Source organism: Pleurodeles waltl, chromosome 11 (genome assembly GCF_031143425.1).
Source record: "Pleurodeles waltl isolate 20211129_DDA chromosome 11, aPleWal1.hap1.20221129, whole genome shotgun sequence".
Taxonomy (NCBI): Eukaryota; Metazoa; Chordata; class Amphibia; order Caudata; family Salamandridae; genus Pleurodeles; species Pleurodeles waltl.
The window spans coordinates 908,407,762-908,435,137 of NC_090450.1; the positions used below are offsets into that span (position 1 = coordinate 908,407,762).

Below are 27,376 nucleotides of genomic sequence, written 5' to 3' on the forward strand. Positions count from 1 at the left end.
TGCTCTTGCAATCGTAGTCCCCATCCTTCAAATCGAGGAGGCATCTTGGCTTTTGGATTGCCAAAGATAGTCAGCAAAGCTTGAAGATCACTCACCAGCGTAAACGCCTTTCCATACAGGAATATAAGCAAGTGTTCATAAGCCCACACTGCAAACAAACTTTCATTTTCAGGCTGTCAGTAAGTATGTTCTGTTTGAGACAAACGTCTACTAGCATAGGTCACAATATGTCATCTTGCATTTGGGTGTCCACTATGCTGTGCAAGTATAGCGCCTAACCCAATGGGGCTGGCGTCAATCACAATCCCTTGAAACTTTTTTCACATTCTCATGACAATTTAAAAGAAACATTTTTCTTTGTTAACTCTCATAATGGAGCACTGACAGTGGCAAAGTCCTTTATCTATTGTGAACAGTAGCTGGCCATTCCAAGAAAAGAACGTACCATTGAAACATCTTGTGGGGGTCGGCATTTGTTAAGGCTTGGACTTTTGCAGGATCAGGTGTCATGCTCCTATCAGAAAAGATATGGCCAAAGCATTTAAGTTTTGTCGTATTGAACTTACACTTGTCGACATTTAAAGTCAAACCTGCATCACTGAGTAATTGACATATGTGTGTGAGGTACCTATAATGCTATTTCTGTGTAGCTCTAAAAAACAGTATGCCATTGCTATAGTTAAATGCATTTGCAACAGGTTGTCTGATGCGTTGTATGACATCTTGGAAAAGTTTTGCAGCCAATGACACACCAAAACTAAGTTTTTTGTATCTAAACAAACCATGTATAACAGAGGTTGTCATATATCTGCAGCTTTCTTCTAATTCAAACTGATGATAACCTTCATTCAAATCAAGTCGAGAGAAGATTTTGGCACTATTCAGTTGTGTGATCATGTCAGCAATGTACGGTGATGGATGTCTCTCTCATTCAATCGCTCTGTTCACCTGGCGCATGCCAACGTATATGCACACAGATCCATCAAGGTCCTTTTTAGGCATTACTACTAGGGTAGAAACCCATGATATTGGACCAGTTTAATAATGTCATGCTTGAGTAATGATTCAAGTTCTTTTTCAACAGCTTCTTGTAAATGAAAAGCAACTCATCTATGTTTTTGAGCAATAGCATAGACATCCTCATTATTATACAGTTTTACTTTCATAGTCTTTAACTTTCCTAAACCATGAATGTGAGAAAGTAGCCTCTTTCTAGCCTTGTTACCCCCACTTTTGGCCTGTTTGTGAGTATATGTCAGGTGTTTTCACTGTCTCACTGGGATCCTGCTAGCCAGGGCCCAGTGCTCATAGTGAAAACTCTATGTTTTCAGTATGTTTGTTATGTGTCACTGGGACCCTGCTAGCCAGGACCCCAGTGCTCATAAGTTTGTGACCTATATGTATGTGTTCCCTGTGTGATGCCTAACTGTCTCACTGAGGCTCTGCTAACCAGAACCTCAGTGGTTATGCTCTCTCTGTACAAATTGTCACTAACAGGCTAGTGACCAATTTTACCAATTTACATTGGCATACTGGAACACCCTTATAATTCCCTAGTATATGGTACTGAGGTACCCAGGGTATTGGGGTTCCAGGAGATCCCTATGGGCTGCAGCATTTCTTTTGCCACCCATAGGGAGCTCTGACAATTCTTACACAGGCCTGCCACTGCAGCCTGAGTGAAATAACGTCCACGTTATTTCACAGCCATTTTACACTGCACTTAAGTAACTTATAAGTCACCTATATGTCTAACCTTTACCTGGTAAAGGTTGGGTGCTAAGTTACTTAGTGTGTGGGCACCCTGGCACTAGCCAAGGTGCCCCCACATTGTTCAGGGCAAATTCCCCGGACTTTGTGAGTGCAGGGACACCATTACACATGTGCACTATACATAGGTCACTACCTATGTATAGCTTCACAATGGTAACTCCGAACATGGCCATGTAACATGTCTAAGATCATGGAATTGCCCCCCCAATGCCATCCTGGGATTGGGGAGACAATCCCATGATTCCCCGGGGTCTCTAGCACAGACCCGGGTACTGCCAAACTGCCTTTTCAGGGGTTTCCCTGCAGCGGCTGCTGCTGCCAACCCCTCAGACAGGTTTCTGCCCCCCTGGGGTCCAGCCAGGCTTGGCCCAGGAAGGCAGAACAAAGGACTTCCTCAGAGAGAGGGTGTTACACCCTCTCCCTTTGGAATAAGGTGTCAGGGCTGGGGGGAGTAGCCTCCCCCAGCCTCTGGAAATGCTTTGATGGGCACAGATGGTGCCCATCTCTGCATAAGCCAGTCTACACCGGTTCAGGGATCCCTCAGCCCTGCTCTGGCGGGAAACTGGACAAAGAAAAGGGGAGTGACCACTCCCCTGACCTGCACCTCCCCTGGGAGGTGCCCAGAGCTCCTCCAGTGTGCTCCAGACCTCTGCCATCTTGGAAACAGAGGTGCTGCTGGCACAGTGGACTACTCTGAGTGGCCAGGGCCAGCAGGTGACGTCAGAGACTCCTTCTGATAGGCTCCTTCAGGTGTTGCTAGCCTATCCTCTCTCCTAGGTAGCCAAACCTCCTTTTCTGGCTATTTAGGGTCTCTGCTTTGGGGAATTCCTTAGATAACGAATGCAAGAGCTCATCAGAGTTCCTCTGCATCTCTCTCTTCACCTTCTGCCAAGGAATCGACTGCTGACCGCGCTGGAAGCCTGCAAAACTGCAACAAAGTAGCAACGACGACTACTGCAACCTTGTAACGCTGATCCTGCCGCCTTCTCAACTGTTTTCCTGGTGGTGCATGCTGTGGGGGTAGTCTGCCTCCTCTCTGCACTAGAAGCTCCAAAGAAATCTCCCGTGGGTCGACGGAATCTTCCCCCTGCAACCGCAGGCACCAAAGAACTGCATCACCGGTCCTCTGGGTCTCCTCTCAGCACGACGAGCGAGGTCCCTTGAACTCAGCAACTCTGTCCAAGTGACTCCCACAGTCCAGTGACTCTTCAGTCCAAGTTTGGTGGAGGTAAGTCTTTGCCTCCCCACGCTAGACTGCATTGCTGGGAACCACGTGTTTTGCAGCTACTCTGGCTCCTGTGCACCCTTCCAGGATTTCCTTTGTGCACAGCCAAGCCTGGGTCCCCGGCATTCTAACCTGCAGTGCACAACCTCCTGAGTTGTCCTCCGGCGTCGTGGGACTCTCCTTTGTGACTTCGGGTGAGCTCCGGTTCACTCCACTTTGTAGTGCCTGTTCCGGCACTTCTGCGGGTGCTGCTTGCTTCTGAGTGGGCTCTTTGTCTTGCTGGACGCCCCCTCTGTCTCCTCACGCAATTGGCGACATCCTGGTCCCTCCTGGGCCACAGCAGCATCCAAAAACCCTAACCGCGACCTGTGCAGCTAGCAAGGCTTGTTGGCGGTCTTTCTGCACGAAAACACCTCTGCACGACTCTTCACGACGTGGGACATCCATCCTCCAAAGGGGAAGTTTCTAGCCCTTGTCGTTCTTGCAGAATCCACAGCTTCTACCATCTGGTGGCAGCTTCTTTGCACCCACAGCTGGCATTTCCTGGGCATCTGCCCACTCCCGACTTGATCGTGACTTTTGGACTTGGTCCCCTTGTTCCACAGGTACTCTTGTCTGGAAATCCATCGTTGTTGCATTGCTGGTGTTGGTCTTTCCTGCAGAATTCCCCTATCACGACTTCTGTGCTCTTTGGGGAACTTAGGTGCACTTTGCACCCACTTTTCAGGGTCTTGGGGTGGGCTATTTTTCTAACCCTCACTGTTTTCTTACAGTCCCAGCGACCCTCTACAAGGTCACATAGGTTTGGGGTCCATTCGTGGTTCGCATTCCACTTCTAGAGTATATGGTTTGTGTTGCCCCTATCCCTATGTGCCCCCATTGCATTCTATTGTGACTATACATAGCTTGCACTGTTTTCTATTGCTATTACTGCATATTTTGGTATTGTGTACATATATCTTGTGTATATTTGCTATCCTCATACTGAGGGTACTCACTGAGATACTTTGGCATATTGTCATAAAAATAAAGTACCTTTATTTTTAGTATATCTGTGTATTGTGTTTTCTTATGATATTGTGCATATGACACTAGTGGTACTGTAGGAGCTTCACTCGTCTCCTAGTTCAGCCTAAGCTGCTCTGCTAAGCTACCTTTTCTATCAGCCTAAGCTGCTAGACACCCCTCTACACTAATAAGGGATACCTGGGCCTGGTGCAAGGTGTAAGTACCCCTTGGTACTCACTACAAGCCAGTCCAGCCTCCTACAATGAAACAATGAAGGTAGTTGACTTACTATTTATTGATGAGCATTCATGTTGTTATTCACATAAATCAGTCCCATGCTAGCAGTTGTGTTGAAAATGAGCAAGCAGACACTTGCAGCTGTACTGAGAAACACATGGATTGATGCTTGTACCTGTGTTTTCTTACATTTCACTGTCGCTATAAACAAACCTTTACTTTTCATGGGTGTTGATGCAGCCCAAGTGTACATTCTTGTCTTTGACAGCATATGTTGCGGTAACAGAGACAGTTCATTGTACTTTTCTTTTGCCATTATATTTATCGGGGCACCACTATCGATAATGAAAGATACTGAACATCCATTTATTTTCAATGTAATCTATGGACAGTGTATATATGATGTTGTTGCTTTGACATGTTGACTTTTCTTTGACTAATTTTTCTCCTCACAGGTAACAAGTCCGACATGCATGTTTTTCTGAGGTAACCATTGACATGGCCCAATCACTTTTTTCACTTTCACTTATTACTGAGGCTGAAGAACTATTTGACAATGATTTAAATGACGTTCAACTTTGCTTAGTATCCATTTACCTCAATGGATGTTGCAGGCTGGCCTTGTGGGTGTGCATCGAATGTTGCATCCAGAATGTTCTGATGGCCATTTAGCCTTTGCACCGTGGCGCACTTACTTTTTCCTTCGCTCTGCACATCGTCAAAAAATGGTTCTCTTTACCACAGCCTTTGTATATCTGACCAATGATGGGGACACTTTCCCTTGTGTGGAAACGCAAATCCACACCTGAAACACAACTTATTTTTGTGTGTAGATATGAATGTGTGTCCTTCAGTTTTTTGTGTCTAATTCTTTTACACACTCATGACTGACTCCTTATGGACACCTCTGGCCTCCATGTCGGCAGCTTGTTTCTCAGCACGTTCTTCGGCTCTGGCAGCTATCAACACTCGCTCCAGACTAAGAGTTTCTCTCAACATTCGTTGTCTGAATGACTTGAATAAGCATCCATTGATTACTCTAAACCTCATGGCTTCTTCATCATTAAATTATTTGAATTTACAGTGTTTGATGTGTGTCGAGCCTTTCAACAAATTCATCTATTGTTTTGCCAACTCTTTGATGTTGTTGACTGAAAACATATTGTTCATAGCCGACATTTGGCACAGGATTAAACTTGAGATTCAATGCATCCTTTATCTGACGGTATGTGACTTCTTCATCAGTTCTTGGCATTTTCTTTATGACTTTGTTCACACCATCACCAGCAAGGTTTTTAGATATTTGATCATCTTCCTGTTGTCAGTCTCTTCATCTATGAAATCTTCAAATGCATCTATCCAATTAGTCCATCTATCTCCAATATTTAGCTTTTTGGCTATGTCAAATGGTGGGGGTTTGAGGAAGGCGGCACCATTGTAACTGTTCATGGGAGTGGCTGATGTCGAGGGTGTAGCTCTGTCAAATGCTGTTGACTGTCCCTGGGAATCTACATCATCACTGAGGCCTGATTATATTTCAGCCTCTGGGTCATCCAGGACAGTCTTTGTAGTTTTGGCCTTCTTCTTAGTTTCCATCAGAGCCCAGTCACTCACTGAGATCTCTGGAGTTGTTCTGAGCCACCACCTTGCAGCTCTGATGGTGTGCCCTTCAGGTATTGGACAGCTCTGTAAGCAAAACCTGAGTGCTTCTTCTTGGGTCTCCCCGCCCGGTGCTGAGGTGGTAATGCTCAACTTATTAGGGCTCAGATAAGAGTAATAACAGTATGCTTCTTTTTTACTGGTTCTATCAGCCAGCACTATTTGGTATCTGATGATTGTCTTTCACAGTGCTTGGTAAACTTGGTTAAATCCGCCTTCAGCATTAATACTCCGTATACTGTATAATTTTATTTTGGTGGCAGCGCTGTTTTTTGTAGGATCTTGGTCGTAGTTTCTTGACAAACGATGTGTAGACTTTCCTGTGAAGCTCTCTTTCCATTCACGCCAGCTGGAGTTGTGCTTCGACTCCATGTAGTCAACCGTCGACCCAGCACCTTGATGAAGGCACATGTGGCACGTGCAATCACTTTGATTGGACAAAGGCAAACTCTCCAGGAGAGCACTTTCTTCTTCGGGTTACTAATCCCCTATCCTGTTGCCATTTGTAGAGTCTTCCTCATCTTGGTATCTGATGAATAACTAGGCCACACACAAAGCTGAAAATCATGTATTTATTCCTATGTGTGTACCTGTAAACTCCAACGTTCTAAACGAAGCTTTCATTACATTCTATTCTAGTGATTACGTTACACATATACAGAGTCCTCGAGGAGCCATAAAGGTTCTGTTCTAAATCATAAAAGACACTACACTATTTTCAGTGGAAGGGACAAAAACAAGCCGGATGGGCTCAAACAAAAAAGCCATCAAATAGAAAGCAAGCAAACATGAAAGACACGTAAGCAATCGACAGAAGACATTCCTATATGGCTCTGCAACCAGACAGCACAGCTCTCTAGTAAGGCTTCAACCTACAAATAATTTTATTTTAGTTTATGACCACTTAAACTTGCCAAGTCAATTCGGAAAGTAACGTTCGCCAATGTATTACAAAGCCTCCTTGTTGCCGTCTAAATTTTGACCTGAATACACAACTGCTCCGTTGGCTTTAAAGATATCGCACCTGGTACGTGTCATTTTTTGTGTTTTAACATTAACGTTAGTTCAGAAAAATGCCAAATCAAACTCCTATTACCTCTCCTGGCTAGGAATCTAAAAGTACACGTAATTAGATGCAAGATAAATAAATATGGTTCCCATGCTGTGTAAAGTATTCGAGTTGGACATAACGGTTCTGAACTCGGACTTCTGACTGAGCTACAATAGGCTGGATAACGTTTGGATGGTCACAACACAAAACCTTTTTGGTTTTAAAAAATAAATGCTAGGGTGGAATGAAAGTAGGAGACCACTTACTGGAAAACCATACATTAAAAACATCAGAGGTGCAGTGGGCTTCCTTGTTTTCAATGAATAAATAAAGCGCGCTTAAGAACAACATAGAAGTGCAGAGGGTTTCTATCACTGCTCCTGTGATGCTGCTGGCAGCCAACAATCACACCAGGCTTCCCGCTGGTCAGCGAAGTGACCTCACAATCCGGTGCACGCAGCAACCGGACCTTTTGACAACCAGTGACAGTTTATGTTCAAATGGAATATAGTGCGCAGAGGAATCGTAGCGTGCCTAAGCAGAAGTGAGCGCGGGGCGCAAGGATCCGCGGCGTGGAGGTGTGCTTTTCCCCATTGCGCGCTGACGCACCACGTGATAAATGGTGACGTAGGACGGTTTCCTGTATTCTTGCGCCGGCCGGCTGAGAAGGGTAGCCATCTTGTTTCCATCTTTGATCGCCGGCTGAGGCGCAGGCTGTGCTGAACGCTTGGCCCGTGGCTGAACCTTGTGAGTTGCCACACGTGGCCCCCTCGGACTGCTCGCCGAGCGCCGGCCCTCCGCGCTGTTTCCGTACGTCTTTTCGCCGCGCGTCCCCGCTGAGTAATGGCCGATGTTGACAAGCTGAACATCGACAGCATCATTCAGCGCTTGCTGGAAGGTGAGGAGGGGGCGGGGATTCTAAGAGTAACGGGTCGTCCGGGGAGGGGGGGTGTCAAGACTTGTTTTGGGGGAGTGTGTTTAGGGTTTGTTTGTGGTGAGGGTTAGAGGCGGGCGGCAGAGCTGTACACTATACAGAGCGTGACCTACAGAGCGCAGTGTCCCTTTCCCCGGGGTACCCGCCTGCTGGACCGTTATTCCTCATCTATGCCCGAGCCCCTGCACCCTTGTCTTCGCACAGTGAGCGCGCTTAGAGTTCTTGTAGGGTACCTGCCTGTTCTTGGTGTTTCTAAAGATTAAGGTTACCGTTTTATTAGGCGCACATTGTTAATCTTGGGGGTTCTGTACTAGATCATCGTTTCCATGTGATTTGAACAATTGTCCTAGTTTAGGCGAACCAGAAAGCAATAGGTTATGAAAAGAAAGCCAGAGACGGGAAAATTGTGCCCTCTGGTAATCGTGCTTCAGGTAAGAGCACATGCCCCCAGTTGGCCGAAATAAGGTGCTTTACGTTGGCGCCCGTGCTTGATTCTCAATTTAACTTTGCACCCTCTGGTTTCTCTCTCTATTGCGCACTTTCTTAGACAGTTGTGTGTTGGGGACCAGCCCCAACTCTTCCTTGTGAATTTGTTAGCAATGGAATGCTCTTGAGGTGCGCGTGGCTAATTTGCGGACGACCTCTTCCTTAGCATACCTTGGTTGTATGCTTTTTGTATGCTTTTTGTCCTTGTGGTTCCTTGAACTGGGGGATCGGTATTCACTTTTGGTGGAAGTAATAAGGGGCAGTCTATATCTGTTTTTGACAGGAAGCACAACGCGTTCTTCTTTTCGCTCATCTTAAGGAAAATATTGACTCCAGTAGTGAAGTGACAATCCTAAAGCCCCCGCTTCTCTGCAAGCTGAACATCTTGTTTTAGGGGCGTGATAGCCCGTCGGGACTTATTATAGAGCCTCTCATAGCCGATATTCTGTACGTACGCCGCTTGCCTCAGATGTTGAAACCGTACGTTTGCCATAGCTTTATATAAGAAAGCCCGTGTCCTCGAAATTAATGGGGCCCGTTGATTACACTGGGTTATTCACACCTTTTGAGGTCCGGAATGCTTGTGCGTGTTCATATTATTATTTTTTATGCTTAATGTATGTTGTCATTCATATTATAGACCCACGTTTAGTCGCGCACCTGTTTGACTCTTTATGACGTAACACACTCGCATTTCAATTTCAGTGACAAGTGTTGAATGTATGCGGTCGCTGCTTGAAATGTACGGTGTCTGTTCTGCCGTCCTCCCATATTGCCCTTTACTTGATCAGTAAGTCATTCTTGTAGGTGGACTCCAACTAATGTGACGAGACTTTGGAAACCAAAAACCCGGACATTTCACAAACATAGAAGTAGGACACAACTGCACATCGACTGAGGGACACAATGATTTAAGACAACGCTCCCCGATGTTTAGAACGGCCAACGAAGCACTAAGTAGAATGCAATAAATGCGTCTCGTACGTAGTGTACAATTTGTGTTAATTGAAGTGATTTCTAGTCCTGTACCAGAACAGTTTGTTTTCACTGGATCCTCTCTGAAAACAGGTCGTGCGGAATTTGGTGACATTTTCTGACGGATTTAAAAAAAAGAGGAAAAAAAAAACGTGAAGTCAGTTACCTCCCGAAATCCGATCTGGATCGGACCATTCGAGTTATGGTGTAAGCTTATGTGTTTGAGGCCGAAAATTCTCAGCTTTAATTTCACAACTGCTTTCGACGTCCCTCTCAGTCCGCTTTCTAGACTCAAATATTTACACCGTTGTAGCCCTGTCGTGGTCGCTATCCGTCCTGACAGCTCGCCTTTCGAAAACAACGCATTTGCGTTGTTGAGTGAAGGTGGTGATGGCGCTCACAATCATTCTCTTCCTTGTCTTTTAACTCGCGACTGCCTCTGAAATAGAAAAACACGCTATCCGCACCCCTCACTTGTCTATCTTTGGCATCAGTATGTTGCTATTCTTATTTTCGTCTTGATTTAAAGTGAGACTATAACCATACTCTGGTGAAAATCAGTGTGCACCCCATGGTGTTCAAGTAATGTCTTTCAGCTGAATTATTTGTGCCAGTAAGGTGTCTGTCATTCTGAACATTGGTGCCGCCTCGGAGCGCGGTGGTTCTTTCATGTGAGAAAGTGGGTTATCTCGGTGGCAAGAAGCAATTTCCAACTCTTGCAGGTTATTGGATTTTCTGGCTTCTCTGGTGCGGCGTAATGTGAGCCATAGGTGGGCGTCCGTGACCCAAATGGATTGCCTTTTGTTTTTATAGGTAATCTTCTGGGATTGGATTTGCCTTGCTTGCTCTGGTCAAGCTATGGAGGACGGGACACATTCTGAAAACTAGGACTCCGTTCATTTTATGTTCACATTCATGTTTCCATGATAGTTTGTGCAGCTAAGTACTGTGGTTCTTTTTAATGAGTTACTGTGAAAATATTTTTTCTACTCATTCTGAGCGGCTATTTGAATTTGCAATTGCAGGGGCATATATGTATTTTAATGTACTGTGAAAGAAAAGTGGTATATGCAGTACTGTTGCATCACAAAATTGAGAAACCCTCATCCGTGCAGTTGAAACTGATGGAAACAACGTGACAATCTGAAGAATCTTATTTTTTTGACATCTCTAGTAGGGGTTAGTGCCGTGCAAGTAGTCCGAGGAAACAGCTCGGAACGTAATACCAAATGGATGCTATATCAATCGTTCATGCTGTATCTAGTTCCAGTGTTACTGAAGTGTGTGGTACATTAGCTTCCTTTGCTTCCCTGATCTCGAGCACTTCACTACTCCCTGTTTTTGCTCTGTGGTTCCCAACCTTTTGACGTGTGGACCCCCACTTTATCATTATTGGAATCCGAGGATGCCCCCCAGGGTCATTACTGGAAGGCGGAGACTCTGGTCTAAACATTGTCGATGATTTGAAAAGCAAAACAATACAGAAACAAGCATTCATCACACACGTACACAAATGCAAACATTTTATTTCGTTTGTAAACAAGTAATTATTTAAAAAAAAAAAAAAAATCTTTAAAGCAATGTTGGAGCCACACGTCCTCCACGTTGTTTGATGTGCCTACAAATTTGAGGATTCAAATTTAATTTTTAGCTTTCAGCTTCCTTGACTCTTATAGTACATTTTAAGAATTCAATTGTACATTTAGACACTTCATACACTATTGCACCATTGGTGCAGTGGTTGATGTTCTTCTCTTTCTCTCCCCCCCCCCCCCCCCCCCCCCACAAAGTAGTGGTTTGCTTGTACTCCTGTTTGATTTGATGACTGGTTTGTTCACTGATAGTGGTAGTTTTAAGAAGTTCTTACTTCACCTATTAGTGTACAAGAATCTATCCACTAGAGAGCTTAACCTCTTCTATGCGTTGGATGGCTGGGAGCTGCTCGGGGTGGGGGGCATAGAAGAACAAGTGTTATTACCTATTGTCTTTCCCTGCATTTGACCTTCCAAATCCACTCAGTAAGCAACGTTTTGGAATTGTGGACTGCCTTAAGAGTGCAGCATATATATCTCTTGCATTCCTTCTTGGCTGATGGTTTCTATCTGGACTGGTGTTTAAGACTTCTGCTGGTGATGTACTTCAAGAAACCTTTCTCTTCTAAATCTGAAGACTTTTATAAAGTTGTATATTCCTATTAGAGCTTTGATCATTTTAAGACTGCATTTTTTATGTATTTTTTTAAGCTCCTACAGGTCAGATTCAAATGTGGTGATTTCTGAAATGTTGGACGTGCCTTCATGGCCCAACACACAAAGCTGGGTTCTTGGGTGGTACCGAAACTGTTAAATTTTCATGGTATTAGAAGTGTATATGTTTTTGGGATTTTCAGTTTGTTTAATTCTGTGTTTTCACATGCGTCAGTCAAAGAAGGAAAGTTCCAGGGTGTTCTTGTGTTGGGGTGGGGGGGGGGGGGGGAATTGGGGGATTGGAATCGCGCATATGTTGCGAACAAAGTGGAGGGATTAAGTTAGCTAGGAAGCCCCAGATGTCCTATTCCAAAGTTCTAAAAATATATTTGCAGTACTTTTGGCTGTCCACTATTGGATACATTCAGTAGCATAAGTTTTAGAAAATGTAAGTGCAACTAATATGCCATGAATCAGATATTTGCATTAAATCCTAAATTATTTTTTATGTCCTGTAAATGGCCATCTTTCTGCATAGCCAAAGAGCAAGGTATTATCACAAACCTACACATTGTAGAGAAGCTTGCAAGCCACGACTCGGAGGGCCAAGCAGTAATCAGAGGCACACTTTTAATAAAAGAGAAAAAACTGCATGGTCCTCCATGCATAGCATGGGTGATGACTCCAACCTTGGCCTTACTGGCGTCAATCAGCCATGTTGACATTCTTTTTTGAACGCAAGGTAGGGGTTGAGCTCAGTGGATATTTTAGGGCTTTTGATCCCACACTTGCATCATCCATGTGACTAACGTTGTCTTTTTGGGTTTTGCTTGCGGTCTGCTCCTTGCTGTGGCGCGTGCACTACATAAGGTTTCCTGTAGCCAGTGTCCTTTCACTAGCTGCAGGCTCCTTCAGGTAAAATCATTTAAACCCACAAACCCCTGCCTTTAATTTCCAAAAATCTGCCACCACACATGAAATTTGAGGACTTCTGAAAAACTGCAGGGGATAAGAGTCAAACATTACTTTGGAGACACACCCTGTAATGTGGAGGGGGGGTGGAGCAACAGAGCGCTTCCTGCCATCTTGACCACGCCCTGTTCCGCCACCATTTAAGTCCAAGGTGGATCCAGTAAAAAGTGGTCTTCTTCAAGAGTTTGCTCTTGTCCATCAAGCTCAGTAATTATGTAGAAACTGATCAGGTCCCTTGGATTTCTGGTGTTCTTATGCAGATGATACATAGCTCTAGTTTAGTGTTGACATTTAGGCTTTGAATAACATCTGTGTTGGAGAGTGCCTTGCTACTATTTAAAAGTGGGTGATGCCACTTCCTAAAATTGAATGGGGACAAGATTTCTAGGGTGTGATGCATTTTTTTTCTTCTTTAATGGTCTGTCATTCTCTGAGGAACTTCAGCATCTGCTGACTCGGCAATAATTCTCAGTCTGGTTTGATCAGGGTCTCTCCTGTTGCTGTGCCTATTTAGCCAGTCTGCTCTAGCTGTACATCTGTGCTTAATACTTTCTTGTATTCCTGAAGACACCATACTTCAGTGGTATTATTGTGCTTATAGTATCTATTATGGCCTGGCAAAGTGTCAGCTGAACGCTTCACAGCTCTGCAGAGACCAATCTTACAGCTAGTACATGGTTGTAAAACTGGTCTCTGTAGAGTTGAACACATTAATACCGTTTAAAGGGTTTAATCAAGGATTCACTTAATAGTTATTTTGTCCAAAACTTACATCTGCTATAATCTCACCCTGTCTAACTGCTAGACTTCTGGGCTTATTTCTCTACATTCAGCAAGGCATCATAAACCTTACTTCCATTTAACTATTTAGTATTTTTCACCTTTTTATTTATTTTTTTATATTTTTTTTTATTTAAATAAATATGGAATTTGAACGTTCACTGCAGCAGTGAATGTGTTCAAGTACAGCTGTTCTAACCAGGTGACCTGTGGGTGCTGCCTTAGACCGTGCCCCATACTCGCCTTAACTCCTGAAGACTGGTCATGTAATTTGCTGTTGAATGCCCTTATGCGATACATGTTGTTTTCCGTAGGTTTGCATTACTATCTTTAAAGACACTTCAGGTATCTTGCTTGTTTTTTCTCAGAATGTATTCTTGCAACAATATTCTAGTGTTGAAACATTATACCAAAGTAACCAATTTTTTTTTTAAGATAATTGGTCCCGAGTTCCTTCTTGTGTGGATCATTTATTGCCTCAAAGTACAACAAATGCTTAGCACTACTTCCTGATAAGCCTAACTGCTCACCCACACTATCACGAAAGAAAGCTTTTGGAATTGTCATTTGTAATTACGTAAACCGATATGGGTCCCCTGGACTGCAGGCTTAGTGCCCCCCAAACATTGGTACACTACATGGATAGCCAGCTTCTTACAAGACTTATTTATTTTTCACTAAAATGGCAATTTTTTTTTTTTAATGTATGTGCTTTTTCAGAGTAGTGCATAAAAACCCCATATTTCACAGGGACCAGACAGTGACCCAAAAGCCATTTCAGCTGATTAGTGGAATGGTGTGCCTCCACTGGGCCTCTTTCTGAAGAGAACACCAATGTAGTTCTCTGGCGCAGGTTGTTTTGGGAGGGAGGAGGTGTAGGAAGTTGGCTCTGTATGTGCTATTTCAAAGTAAGGAATAGCATGCACAGAGTCCAAGGGTTCCCCTTAGAGGTAAAATAGTGGTAAAAATAGATAATACTAATGCTCTATTTTGTGGTAGTGTGGTCGAGCAGTAGGCTTATCCAAGGAGTAGTGTTAAGCATTTGTTGTACATACACATAGACAATAAATGAGGTACACACACTCAGAGACAAATCCAGCCAATAGGTTTTTATATAGAAAAATATCTTTTCTTAGTTTATTTTAAGAACCACAGGTTCAAATTCTACATGTAATATCTCATTCGAAAGGTATTGCAGGTAAGTACTTTAGGAACTTCAAATCATCAAAATTGCATGTATACTTTTCAAGTTATTGACAAATAGCTGTTTTAAAAGTGGACACTTAGTGCAATTTTCACAGTTCCTAGGGGAGGTAAGTTTTGATTAGTTTTACCAGGTAAGTAAGACACTTACAGGGTTCAGTTCTTGGTCCAAGGTAGCCCACCGGTGGGGGTTCAGAGCAACCCCAAAGTCACCACACCAGCAGCTCAGGGCCGGTCAGGTGCAGAGTTCAAAGTGGTGCCCAAAACACATAGGCTAGAATGGAGAGAAGGGGGTGCCCCGGTTCCGGTCTGCTTGCAGGTAAGTACCCGCGTCTTCGGAGGGCAGACCAGGGGGGGTTTTGTAGGGCACCGGGGGGGACACGAGTCCACACAGAAATTTCACCCTCAGCGGCGCGGGGGCGGCCGGGTGCAGTGTAGAAACAAGCGTCGGGTTCGCAATGTTAGTCTATGAGAGATCTCGGGATCTCTTCAGCGCTGCAGGCAGGCAAGGGGGGGATTCCTCGGGGAAACCTCCACTTGGGCAAGGGAGAGGGACTCCTGGGGGTCACTTCTCCAGTGAAAGTCCGGTCCTTCAGGTCCTGGGGGCTGCGGGTGCAGGGTCTCTCCCAGGCGTCGGGACTGTAGGTTCAAAGAGTCGCGGTCAGGGGAAGCCTCGGGATTCCCTCTGCAGGCGGCGCTGTGGGGGCTCAGGGGGGACAGGTTTTGGTACTCACAGTATCAGAGTAGTCCTGGGGTCCCTCCTGAGGTGTCGGGTCTCCACCAGCCGAGTCGGGGTCGCCGGGTGCAGTGTTGCAAGTCTCACGCTTCTTGCGGGGAGCTTGCAGGGTTCTTTAAAGCTGCTGGAAACAAAGTTGCAGCTTTTCTTGGAGCAGGTCCGCTGTCCTCGGGAGTTTCTTGTCTTTTCGAAGCAGGGGCAGTCCTCAGAGGATGTCGAGGTCGCTGGTCCCTTCGGAAGGCGTCGCTGGAGCAGGATCTTTGGAAGGCAGGAGACAGGCCGGTGAGTTTCTGGAGCCAAGGCAGTTGTCGTCTTCTGGTCTTCCGCTGCAGGGGTTTTCAGCTGGGCAGTCCTTCTTCTTGTTGCAGGAATCTAATTTTCTAGGGTTCAGGGTAGCCCTTAAATACTAAATTTAAGGGCGTGTTTAGGTCTGGGGGGTTAGTAGCCAATGGCTACTAGCCCTGAGGGTGGGTACACCCTCTTTGTGCCTCCTCCCAAGGGGAGGGGGTCACAATCCTAACCCTATTGGGGGAATCCTCCATCTGCAAGATGGAGGATTTCTAAAAGTTAGAGTCACCTCAGCTCAGGACACCTTAGGGGCTGTCCTGACTGGCCAGTGACTCCTCCTTGTTATTCTCATTATTTTCTCCGGCCTTGCCGCCAAAAGTGGGGCCTGGCCGGAGGGGGCGGGCAACTCCACTAGCTGGAGTGTCCTGCTGGGTTGGCACAAAGGAGGTGAGCCTTTGAGGCTCACCGCCAGGTGTGACAATTCCTGCCTGGGAGAGGTGTTAGCATCTCCACCCAGTGCAGGCTTTGTTACTGGCCTCAGAGTGACAAAGGCACTCTCCCCATGGGGCCAGCAACATGTCTCGGTTTGTGGCAGGCTGCTAGAACTAGTCAGCCTACACAGATAGTCGGTTAAGTTTCAGGGGGCACCTCTAAGGTGCCCTCTGTGGTGTATTTTACAATAAAATGTACACTGGCATCAGGGTGCATTTATTGTGCTGAGAAGTTTGATACCAAACTTCCCAGTTTTCAGTGTAGCCATTATGGTGCTGTGGAGTTCGTGTTTGACAGACTCCCAGACCATATACTCTTATGGCTACCCTGCACTTACAATGTCTAAGGTTTTGTTTAGACACTGTAGGGGTACCATGCTCATGCACTGGTACCCTCACCTATGGTATAGTGCACCCTGCCTTAGGGCTGTAAGGCCTGCTAGAGGGGTGTCTTACCTATACTGCATAGGCAGTGAGAGGCTGGCATGGCACCCTGAGGGGAGTGCCATGTCGACTTACTCGTTTTGTCCTCACTAGCACACACAAGCTGGTAAGCAGTGTGTCTGTGCTGAGTGAGAGGTCTCCAGGGTGGCATAAGACATGCTGCAGCCCTTAGAGACCTTCCTTGGCATCAGGGCCCTTGGTACTAGAAGTACCAGTTACAAGGGACTTATCTGGATGCCAGGGTCTGCCAATTGTGGATACAAAAGTACAGGTTAGGGAAAGAACACTGGTGCTGGGGCCTGGTTAGCAGGCCTCAGCACACTTTCAATTGTAAACATAGCATCAGCAAAGGCAAAAAGTCAGGGGGCAACCATGCCAAGGAGGCATTTCCTTACACAACCCCCCCCCAAACGAAAGAGGATGAGACTAACCTTTCCCAAGAGAGTCTTCATTTTCTAAGTGGAAGAACCTGGAAAGGCCATCTGCATTGGCATGGGCAGTCCCAGGTCTGTGTTCCACTATAAAGTCCATTCCCTGTAGGGAGATGGACCACCTCAACAGTTTAGGATTTTCACCTTTCATTTGCATCAGCCATTTGAGAGGTCTGTGGTCGGTTTGAACTAGGAAGTGAGTCCCAAAGAGGTATGGTCTCAGCTTCTTCAGGGACCAAACCACAGCAAAGGCCTCCCTCTCAATGGCACTCCAACGCTGCTCCCTGGGGAGTAACCTCCTGCTAATGAAAGCAACAGGCTGGTCAAGGCCATCATCATTTGTTTGGGACAAAACTGCCCCTATCCCATGTTCAGAGGCATCAGTCTGCACAATGAACTGCTTAGAATAATCTGGAGCTTTGAGAACTGGTGCTGAGCACATTGCTTGTTTCAGGGTGTCAAAGGCCTGTTGGCAGTCCACAGTCCAGTTCACTTTCTTGGGCATTTTCTTGGAGGTGAGCTCAGTGAGGGCTGTCACAATGGATCCATATCCCTTCACAAACCTCCTGTAGTACCCAGTCAAGCCAAGGAATGCCCTGACTTGAGTCTGGGTTTTTGGAGCTACCCAGTCCAGAATGGTCTGGATCTTGGGTTGGAGTGGCTGAACTTGGCCTCCACCTACAAGGTGGCCCAAGTAAACCACAGTTCCCTGCCCTATCTGGCATTTGGATGCCTTGATAGAGAGGCCTGCAGATTGCAGAGCCTTCAAAACCTTCTTCAGGTGGACCAGGTGATCCTGCCAGGTGGAGCTAAAGACAGCAATATCATCAAGATAAGCGGTGCTAAAGGACTCCAAGCCAGCAAGGACTTGATTCACCAACCTTTGGAAGGTGGCAGGGGCATTCTTTAAACCAAAGGGCATAACAGTAAACTGATAATGCCCATCAGGTGTGGAGAATGCTGTCTTTTCTTTTGCTCCAGGTGCCATTTTTATTTGCCAGTACCCTGCTGTCAAGTCAAAGGTACTTAGAAATTTGGCAGCACCTAATTTATCAATGAGCTCATCAGCTCTTGGAATTGGATGAGCATCTGTCTTGGTGACAGAATTGAGCCCTCTGTAGTCCACACAAAACCTCATCTCTTTCTTTCCATCTGTGGTGTGAGGTTTGGGGACTAAGACCACTGGGCTAGCCCAGGGGCTGTCAGAGCGCTCAATGACTCCCAATTCCAGCATCTTGTGGACTTCCACCTTGATGCTTTCCTTAACATGGTCAGACTGTCTAAAGATTTTGTTCTTGACAGGCATGCTGTCTCCTGTGTCCACATCATGGGTACACAGGTGTGTCTGACCAGGGGTTAAGGAGAAGAGTTCAGGAAACTGTTGTAGGACTCTCCTACAATCAGCTTGCTGTTGGCCAGAGAGGGTGTCTGAGTAGATCACTCCATCTACTGTACCATCTTTTGGGTCTGATGACAGAAGATCAGGGAGAGGTTCACTCTCTGCCTCCTGATCCTCATCTGTTACCATCAACAGATTGACATCAGCCCTGTCGTGGAAGAGCTTAAGGCGGTTTACATGGATCACCCTTTTGGGGCTCCTGCTCGTGCCCAGGTCCACCAAATAGGTGACCTGACTCTTCCTCTCTAGTACTGGGTAAGGGCCACTCCATTTGTCCTGGAGTGCCCTGGGAGCCACAGGCTCCAGAACCCAGACTTTCTGCCCTGGTTGGAACTCAACCAGTGCAGCCTTTTGGTCATACCAAAACTTCTGGAGCTGTTGGCTGGCCTCAAGGTTTTTGGTTGCCTTTTCCATGTACTCTGCCATTCTAGAGCGAAGGCCAAGTACATAGTCCACTATGTCCTGTTTAGGCTCATGGAGAGGTCTCTCCCAGCCTTCTTTAACAAGGGCAAGTGGTCCCCTTACAGGATGACCAAACAGAAGTTCAAAGGGTGAGAACCCTACTCCCTTCTGTGGTACCTCCCTGTAAGCGAAAAGCAGACATGGCAGGAGGACATCCCATCTCCTTTTGAGTTTTTCTGGGAGCCCCATGATCATGCCTTTTAATGTCTTGTTGAATCTCTCAACTAAGCCATTAGTTTGTGGATGGTAAGGTGTAGTGAATTTATAAGTCACTCCACACTCATTCCACATGTGCTTTAGGTATGCTGACATGAAGTTGGTACCTCTGTCAGACACCACCTCCTTAGGGAAACCCACTCTGGTAAAGATACCAATGAGGGCCTTGGCTACTGCAGGGGCAGTAGTCGACCTAAGGGGAATAGCTTCAGGATACCTGGTAGCATGATCCACTACTACCAGGATATACATATTTCCTGAGGCTGTGGGAGGTTCCAGTGGACCAACTATGTCCACACCCACTCTTTCAAAGGGCACCCCCACCACTGGAAGTGGAATGAGGGGGGCCTTTGGATGCCCACCTGTCTTACCACTGGCTTGACAGGTGGGGCAGGAGAGGCAAAACTCCTTAACCATGTTGGACATATTGGGCCAGTAGAAGTGGTTGACTAACCTCTCCCACGTCTTGGTTTGTCCCAAATGTCCAGCAAGGGGAATGTCATGGGCCAATGTTAGGATGAACTCTCTGAACAGCTGAGGCACTACCACTCTCCTAGTGGCACCAGGTTTGGGGTCTCTGGCCTCAGTGTACAGGAGCCCATCTTCCCAATAGACCCTATGTGTTCCATTTTTCTTGCCTTTGGACTCTTCAGCAGCTTGCTGCCTAAGGCCTTCAAGAGAGGGACAGGTTTCTTGTCCCTTACACAGCTCTTCCCTTGAGGGTCCCCCTGGGCCTAAGAGCTCAACCTGATAAGGTTCAAGCTCCAAAGGCTCAGTTCCCTCAGAGGGCAGAACTTCTTCCTGAGAAGAGAGGTTCCCTTTCTTTTGCTGTGTTGCAGTTGGTTTCCCAACTGACTTTCCTGTTCTCTTGGTAGGCTGGGCCATTTTTCCAGACTCCAGCTCTACTTTTTCACCCTGTGCCTTGCACTGTGCTCTTGTTTTCACACACACCAGTTCAGGGATACCCAGCATTGCTGCATGGGTTTTTAGCTCTACCTCAGCCCATGCTGAGGACTCCAGGTCATTTCCAAGCAGACAGTCCACTGGGATATTTGAGGAGACCACCACCTGTTTCAGGCCATTGACCCCTCCCCATTCTAAAGTAACCATTGCCATGGGATGTACTTTTCTCTGATTGTCAGCGTTGGTGACTGTGTAAGTTTTTCCAGTCAGGTATTGGCCAGGGGAAACCAGTTTCTCTGTCACCATGGTGACACTGGCACCTGTATCCCTCAGGCCCTCTATTCTAGTCCCATTAATTAAGAGTTGCTGTCTGTATTTTTGCATGTTAGGCGGCCAGACAGCTAGTGTGGCTAAATCCACCCCACCCTCAGAAACTAGAGTAGCTTCAGTGTGGACCCTGATTTGCTCTGGGCACACTGTTGATCCCACTTGGAGACTAGCCATACCAGTGTTACCTGGATGGGAGTTTGGAGTGGAACCTTTCTTGGGACAGGCCTTGTCTCCAGTTTGGTGTCCATGCTGTTTACAGCTATGACACCAGGCCTTTTTGGGATCAAAGTTTTTACCCTTGTACCCATTGTTTTGTGAAGAGGCTCTGGGCCCACCCTCCTGTGCAGGTTTTTGGGGGCCTGTAGAAGACTCTTTACTATTTTTAGTTTTGGTTGTCTCATCACCCTTCTGCTGGGGAGTCTTTGTGACCCCTTTCTTTTGGTCACCCCCTGTTGAAGTCTTGGACACCCTTGTCTTGACCCAATGGTCCGCCTTCTTTCCCAATTCTTGGGGAGAAATTGGTCCTAGGTCTACCAGATGCTGATGCAGTTTATCATTGAAACAATTACTTAACAGGTGTTCTTTCACAAATAAATTGTACAGCCCATCATAATTACTTACACCACTGCCTTGAATCCAACCATCTAGTGTTTTCACTGAGTAGTCAACAAAGTCAACCCAGGTCTGGCTCGAGGATTTCTGAGCCCCCCTGAACCTAATCCTGTACTCCTCAGTGGAGAATCCAAAGCCCTCAATCAGGGTACCCTTCATGAGGTCATAAGATTCTGCATCTTGTCCAGAGAGTGTGAGGAGTCTATCCCTACACTTTCCTGTGAACATTTCCCAAAGGAGAGCACCCCAGTGAGATCTGTTCACTTTTCTGGTTACACAAGCCCTCTCAAAAGCTGTGAACCATTTGGTGATGTCATCACCATCTTCATATTTAGTTACAATCCCTTTGGGGATTTTCAACATGTCAGGAGAATCTCTGACCCTATTTATGTTGCTGCCACCATTGATGGGTCCTAGGCCCATCTCTTGTCTTTCCCTCTCTATGGCTAGGATCTGTCTTTCCAAAGCCAATCTTTTGGCCATCCTGGCTAACTGGATGTCCTCTTCACTGGAGTTATCCTCAGTGATCTCAGAGTTGTTGGTCCCTCCTGTGAGGGAACCAGTATCTCTGACTATTATTTGTGGAGTCAGGGCTTGAGAAGCCCTGCTCTCCCTAAGTAGGACTGGAGGGGGGGAATTTCCCTCCAAGTCACTATCTTCATCCTCTGAGTTGCCATCCTCAGAGGGGTTGGCCTTTTCAAACTCTGCCAAAAGCTCCTGGAGCTGTACTTTGGTAGGTTTGGGGCCCATTGCTATTTTCTTTAGTTTACAGAGTGACCTTAGCTCTCTCATCTGTAGATGGAGGTAAGGTGTGGTGTCGAGTTCCACCACATTCACATCTGTGCTAGACATTATGCTTCTAAAAGTTGGAATACTTTTTAAGAATCTAAAACTGGTTCTAGAATCTAATTCAAACTTTTACAAACTTTTAAACTCTAAAAGAAATGCTAAACAGGATCTAACACAAGGCCCTAGCAGGTCTTTTAAGAATTTAGAAAACTTTTCAAATTGCAAAAATCAATTTCTAATGACAATTTTGGAATTTGTCGTGTGATCAGGTATTGGCTGAGTAGTCCAGCAAATGCAAAGTCTTGTACCCCACCGCTGATCCACCAATGTAGGAAGTTGGCTCTGTATGTGCTATTTCAAAGTAAGGAATAGCATGCACAGAGTCCAAGGGTTCCCCTTAGAGGTAAAATAGTGGTAAAAATAGATAATACTAATGCTCTATTTTGTGGTAGTGTGGTCGAGCAGTAGGCTTATCCAAGGAGTAGTGTTAAGCATTTGTTGTACATACACATAGACAATAAATGAGGTACACACACTCAGAGACAAATCCAGCCAATAGGTTTTTATATAGAAAAATATCTTTTCTTAGTTTATTTTAAGAACCACAGGTTCAAATTCTACATGTAATATCTCATTCGAAAGGTATTGCAGGTAAGTACTTTAGGAACTTCAAATCATCAAAATTGCATGTATACTTTTCAAGTTATTGACAAATAGCTGTTTTAAAAGTGGACACTTAGTGCAATTTTCACAGTTCCTAGGGGAGGTAAGTTTTGATTAGTTTTACCAGGTAAGTAAGACACTTACAGGGTTCAGTTCTTGGTCCAAGGTAGCCCACCGGTGGGGGTTCAGAGCAACCCCAAAGTCACCACACCAGCAGCTCAGGGCCGGTCAGGTGCAGAGTTCAAAGTGGTGCCCAAAACACATAGGCTAGAATGGAGAGAAGGGGGTGCCCCGGTTCCGGTCTGCTTGCAGGTAAGTACCCGCGTCTTCGGAGGGCAGACCAGGGGGGGTTTTGTAGGGCACCGGGGGGGACACGAGTCCACACAGAAATTTCACCCTCAGCGGCGCGGGGGCGGCCGGGTGCAGTGTAGAAACAAGCGTCGGGTTCGCAATGTTAGTCTATGAGAGATCTCGGGATCTCTTCAGCGCTGCAGGCAGGCAAGGGGGGGATTCCTCGGGGAAACCTCCACTTGGGCAAGGGAGAGGGACTCCTGGGGGTCACTTCTCCAGTGAAAGTCCGGTCCTTCAGGTCCTGGGGGCTGCGGGTGCAGGGTCTCTCCCAGGCGTCGGGACTGTAGGTTCAAAGAGTCGCGGTCAGGGGAAGCCTCGGGATTCCCTCTGCAGGCGGCGCTGTGGGGGCTCAGGGGGGACAGGTTTTGGTACTCACAGTATCAGAGTAGTCCTGGGGTCCCTCCTGAGGTGTCGGGTCTCCACCAGCCGAGTCGGGGTCGCCGGGTGCAGTGTTGCAAGTCTCACGCTTCTTGCGGGGAGCTTGCAGGGTTCTTTAAAGCTGCTGGAAACAAAGTTGCAGCTTTTCTTGGAGCAGGTCCGCTGTCCTCGGGAGTTTCTTGTCTTTTCGAAGCAGGGGCAGTCCTCAGAGGATGTCGAGGTCGCTGGTCCCTTCGGAAGGCGTCGCTGGAGCAGGATCTTTGGAAGGCAGGAGACAGGCCGGTGAGTTTCTGGAGCCAAGGCAGTTGTCGTCTTCTGGTCTTCCGCTGCAGGGGTTTTCAGCTGGGCAGTCCTTCTTCTTGTTGCAGGAATCTAATTTTCTAGGGTTCAGGGTAGCCCTTAAATACTAAATTTAAGGGCGTGTTTAGGTCTGGGGGGTTAGTAGCCAATGGCTACTAGCCCTGAGGGTGGGTACACCCTCTTTGTGCCTCCTCCCAAGGGGAGGGGGTCACAATCCTAACCCTATTGGGGGAATCCTCCATCTGCAAGATGGAGGATTTCTAAAAGTTAGAGTCACCTCAGCTCAGGACACCTTAGGGGCTGTCCTGACTGGCCAGTGACTCCTCCTTGTTATTCTCATTATTTTCTCCGGCCTTGCCGCCAAAAGTGGGGCCTGGCCGGAGGGGGCGGGCAACTCCACTAGCTGGAGTGTCCTGCTGGGTTGGCACAAAGGAGGTGAGCCTTTGAGGCTCACCGCCAGGTGTGACAATTCCTGCCTGGGAGAGGTGTTAGCATCTCCACCCAGTGCAGGCTTTGTTACTGGCCTCAGAGTGACAAAGGCACTCTCCCCATGGGGCCAGCAACATGTCTCGGTTTGTGGCAGGCTGCTAGAACTAGTCAGCCTACACAGATAGTCGGTTAAGTTTCAGGGGGCACCTCTAAGGTGCCCTCTGTGGTGTATTTTACAATAAAATGTACACTGGCATCAGGGTGCATTTATTGTGCTGAGAAGTTTGATACCAAACTTCCCAGTTTTCAGTGTAGCCATTATGGTGCTGTGGAGTTCGTGTTTGACAGACTCCCAGACCATATACTCTTATGGCTACCCTGCACTTACAATGTCTAAGGTTTTGTTTAGACACTGTAGGGGTACCATGCTCATGCACTGGTACCCTCACCTATGGTATAGTGCACCCTGCCTTAGGGCTGTAAGGCCTGCTAGAGGGGTGTCTTACCTATACTGCATAGGCAGTGAGAGGCTGGCATGGCACCCTGAGGGGAGTGCCATGTCGACTTACTCGTTTTGTCCTCACTAGCACACACAAGCTGGTAAGCAGTGTGTCTGTGCTGAGTGAGAGGTCTCCAGGGTGGCATAAGACATGCTGCAGCCCTTAGAGACCTTCCTTGGCATCAGGGCCCTTGGTACTAGAAGTACCAGTTACAAGGGACTTATCTGGATGCCAGGGTCTGCCAATTGTGGATACAAAAGTACAGGTTAGGGAAAGAACACTGGTGCTGGGGCCTGGTTAGCAGGCCTCAGCACACTTTCAATTGTAAACATAGCATCAGCAAAGGCAAAAAGTCAGGGGGCAACCATGCCAAGGAGGCATTTCCTTACAGGAGGGATTTTTTGTGGGGGGTGGGCGGTGTTGGGGAAGCTCTATAGATGTCATTTTCAATAATGTTTCCTAAGAATTTCTATAGCTCGGGGCTTGCCCATAAAAACCTTTTGGGTCCTCCACAAGATGAAACCAATGCCATTCAAACTCATACTGATAGAGCTGATGTATGTATGTCCGCCAGGTCTGGTCCGGAGTTATGCGTCCTGCTGGTGGACAGAATGAATGATCCAGTTCAAGCCGAAGCTTAACTCCTCACAAAGTAAAGGTTACATTTTTCATTTTAATCAGCGTCTTGGATTTGACTTCATGTCTGCTTCAGTCCTTTTAATCATGGAGTCCTTGAATTTGGCTCCCTAGCCATCCGTTTAGCTAGCAAAAGATCTTGCAAGTAGCTAAAGCATGCTCCTCCATTTAGACAAATATTATATCGCAAGTTTTTCTGTGAAACATTTAGCAGCTATCTCTACATACTGTTGGTTTTTGTGCAATCGTCCGTATTCTAATATTGGTGTGTGTGTGTGTGTGTATATATAATTTATTTTTTATTTTTTACTCTCTACCAAAAAAAACCTCACTTACTGGTGTTATGAAAATTCGTTCAAGACTCCACGGGGCTTCGATGGCTTATTGAAATGACTGCATTACACCTTGAACCACTTCTAGGTGACTAGTGGACAGACTGCTGCATAACCCTTTAGCCTAAGCTGAAGTAAACCGTTGCATTCCACTTCTGTGTTTTGCTTTTTGTTTTTGTAGGTGTATTTCAAGTATGTGATGCTGAAAAGTAGTGTGTAACTACAGGTCGTCTGCATTGGTATCTTTCACCGTCACAAACGCCCTGCCCTCCTAGACTTCATGTGGCCACTGCTTCACCTCTTGGAGTAGGTGACTAGTGAACAGACCTTTCAATTGTGTAATTGTTTCTTGTGGAATCTTAATTGCACGGTTTTGAGTTGCTGAACTCTGAACTGCCGTAAACGTTTGGTTCTCTCGTTAGCAGAGAGCAATTTGACTTGATACCCAATTGCCCCGTACTTAAAATACATAGTGTATATGTAGATGGCAGAGTATAATGTGGTAATTACTAATCCCGAGTGCAGTGGCATGATTTAAGACTACTCCATCCTGCTCTTGCGGTTCATGTGGAGGTATCTTTCCAGTTTCCACATGGGTTTGCTGGTTTCTGAATAATTCCTTGCTACTCTTTTATAAGAATCAAACGTCCTCCATGATTGTTAAAATACATTTTTTGTTGGGGGTAAATGGAATATGGCGAAGACAATTGTTTCAGATAAACCACACCAGATTCAATTAAATTGCAGATATTTCACTTTAAGGGTTCCTGAATTGGTGTGTGATTTCCTCTTAATCTCTAGATCCTGCTTCGTCTTTTTCTATGTTTGAAATATTATCCAGTGGCTGCCTGACCCCCCCCCCCCCCCCCCCTTCCCCACAAGCAGTTTAGTCAAGACCCTTGATCTGAAATGCTACTTAACGCTTTTCTCCTATCATTGACTGGATCAATAAAACTTAAGTTTATGGTTTAGGAAGCTACCGCCAAGTTTAAATTAAATGTCTATGCCTTCCATGTTTTTCGTGTACTGCTACTTTGGTTTCCTGTGGGGGGGGGGGGGGGTTTAATATATAATTTTTCTTCGCATGAAATTATGTGCTTGACACTGTCCTGATCTACCATCCCAAGTCGGGCAAACAGAACGTCTGTGTTACCATAAGTCTCGAGACACTAACTGACTTAATGGTTGTAGGCAGAGTCCACATGCTCTTAAGCTGATCCGTGCAGCCACTAAGCGTGCTTGCCTGCAACAGTCCTTATAGTCAATCTCTTGACAGAAGGTAAAGCTGTCAGTAGAGGTAGAGCGATATTTGTGGGTGTGGCATGGTTTTGTGACCATTTTTGGCAACCTTCCCCTTGGTGCTATAGTGCACACTAAGTGGTCGTATTACTGAGTGATGTCAGATCTGCTGTAGCTGAACTGGGTCAAACACACAGCTCAAATTTCTGCAGTCTGCATTGCCTCCTGCTACACATACCACATCTTCACGCCATCAAAATCCATGAAGTAACTAGGTGAAATAAATGGATTACGCTAGTCTTGGGTTCCACAATGTAAATGTAAATTAGCACTTGTATAGCGCACTACTCACCCGTTAGGGTCTCAAGGCGCTGTACTCATACCGCTATGGAACCCATCCTGGCTTTTCCCTGTGAGGCGCCCACTCCTGAGCACCCCCAGGGTGAAGCCAGGCATCCAAGCGCTGTTGGGGCCGTTGTGGAGATTAAGCAAGCTATTGCCCAGAGTTGCAGAGTGGGACCCATGAATTAGATTAGGCACTGAGGCGAGAATTATCTGGTCAAGGGGAATTGAGCCCAAGACCTGCTGAAGCGGGACTTGAACCCTGGTCTTGAGCCAGATCTCTGCTTCAGGGTCTGCCGCTCTAACCATTGAGCCACACTTCTCATCATTACTTCAGTACCCTGGCGTGGGAGGTGGGGGATAGCTATAGCTCTGCCACTTCCAGCCTCTGGTGTGAATATGAGACTAGGCAAAAGGGTTGGATCAGTGCAACCCCTTCCAGAATCCACTTGAGTCCCATATAAGGGAATAGGCAGGTGGAACATGACAGAAAGACTGAAGGGGCTTATGTGATTCACACAATACCTTTTTGTAGCACAAGCCCTTTAACTGCTGAGGGTCCTGGCTCCGATTTTAATGGCTTGCCCAGTCATTCAAATCATATCATGGTTACCAT

The 27,376-nt window shown here is 46.3% G+C and overlaps 1 protein-coding gene across 1 annotated transcript in view; it reads left to right on the top strand.

Annotated features, from left to right (window-relative positions):
- Positions 1–7,625: 7,625 nt before the first annotated feature.
- Positions 7,626–27,376, top strand: part of PPP1CC (protein phosphatase 1 catalytic subunit gamma) — a 147,653-nt gene continuing 127,902 nt past the window's right edge. The window contains exon 1 of the mRNA XM_069214857.1: positions 7,626–7,851. Coding sequence (XP_069070958.1) covers positions 7,797–7,851 — 55 coding nt within the window. The 5' untranslated portion in view covers positions 7,626–7,796. The remainder of the gene's footprint in view (positions 7,852–27,376) is intronic.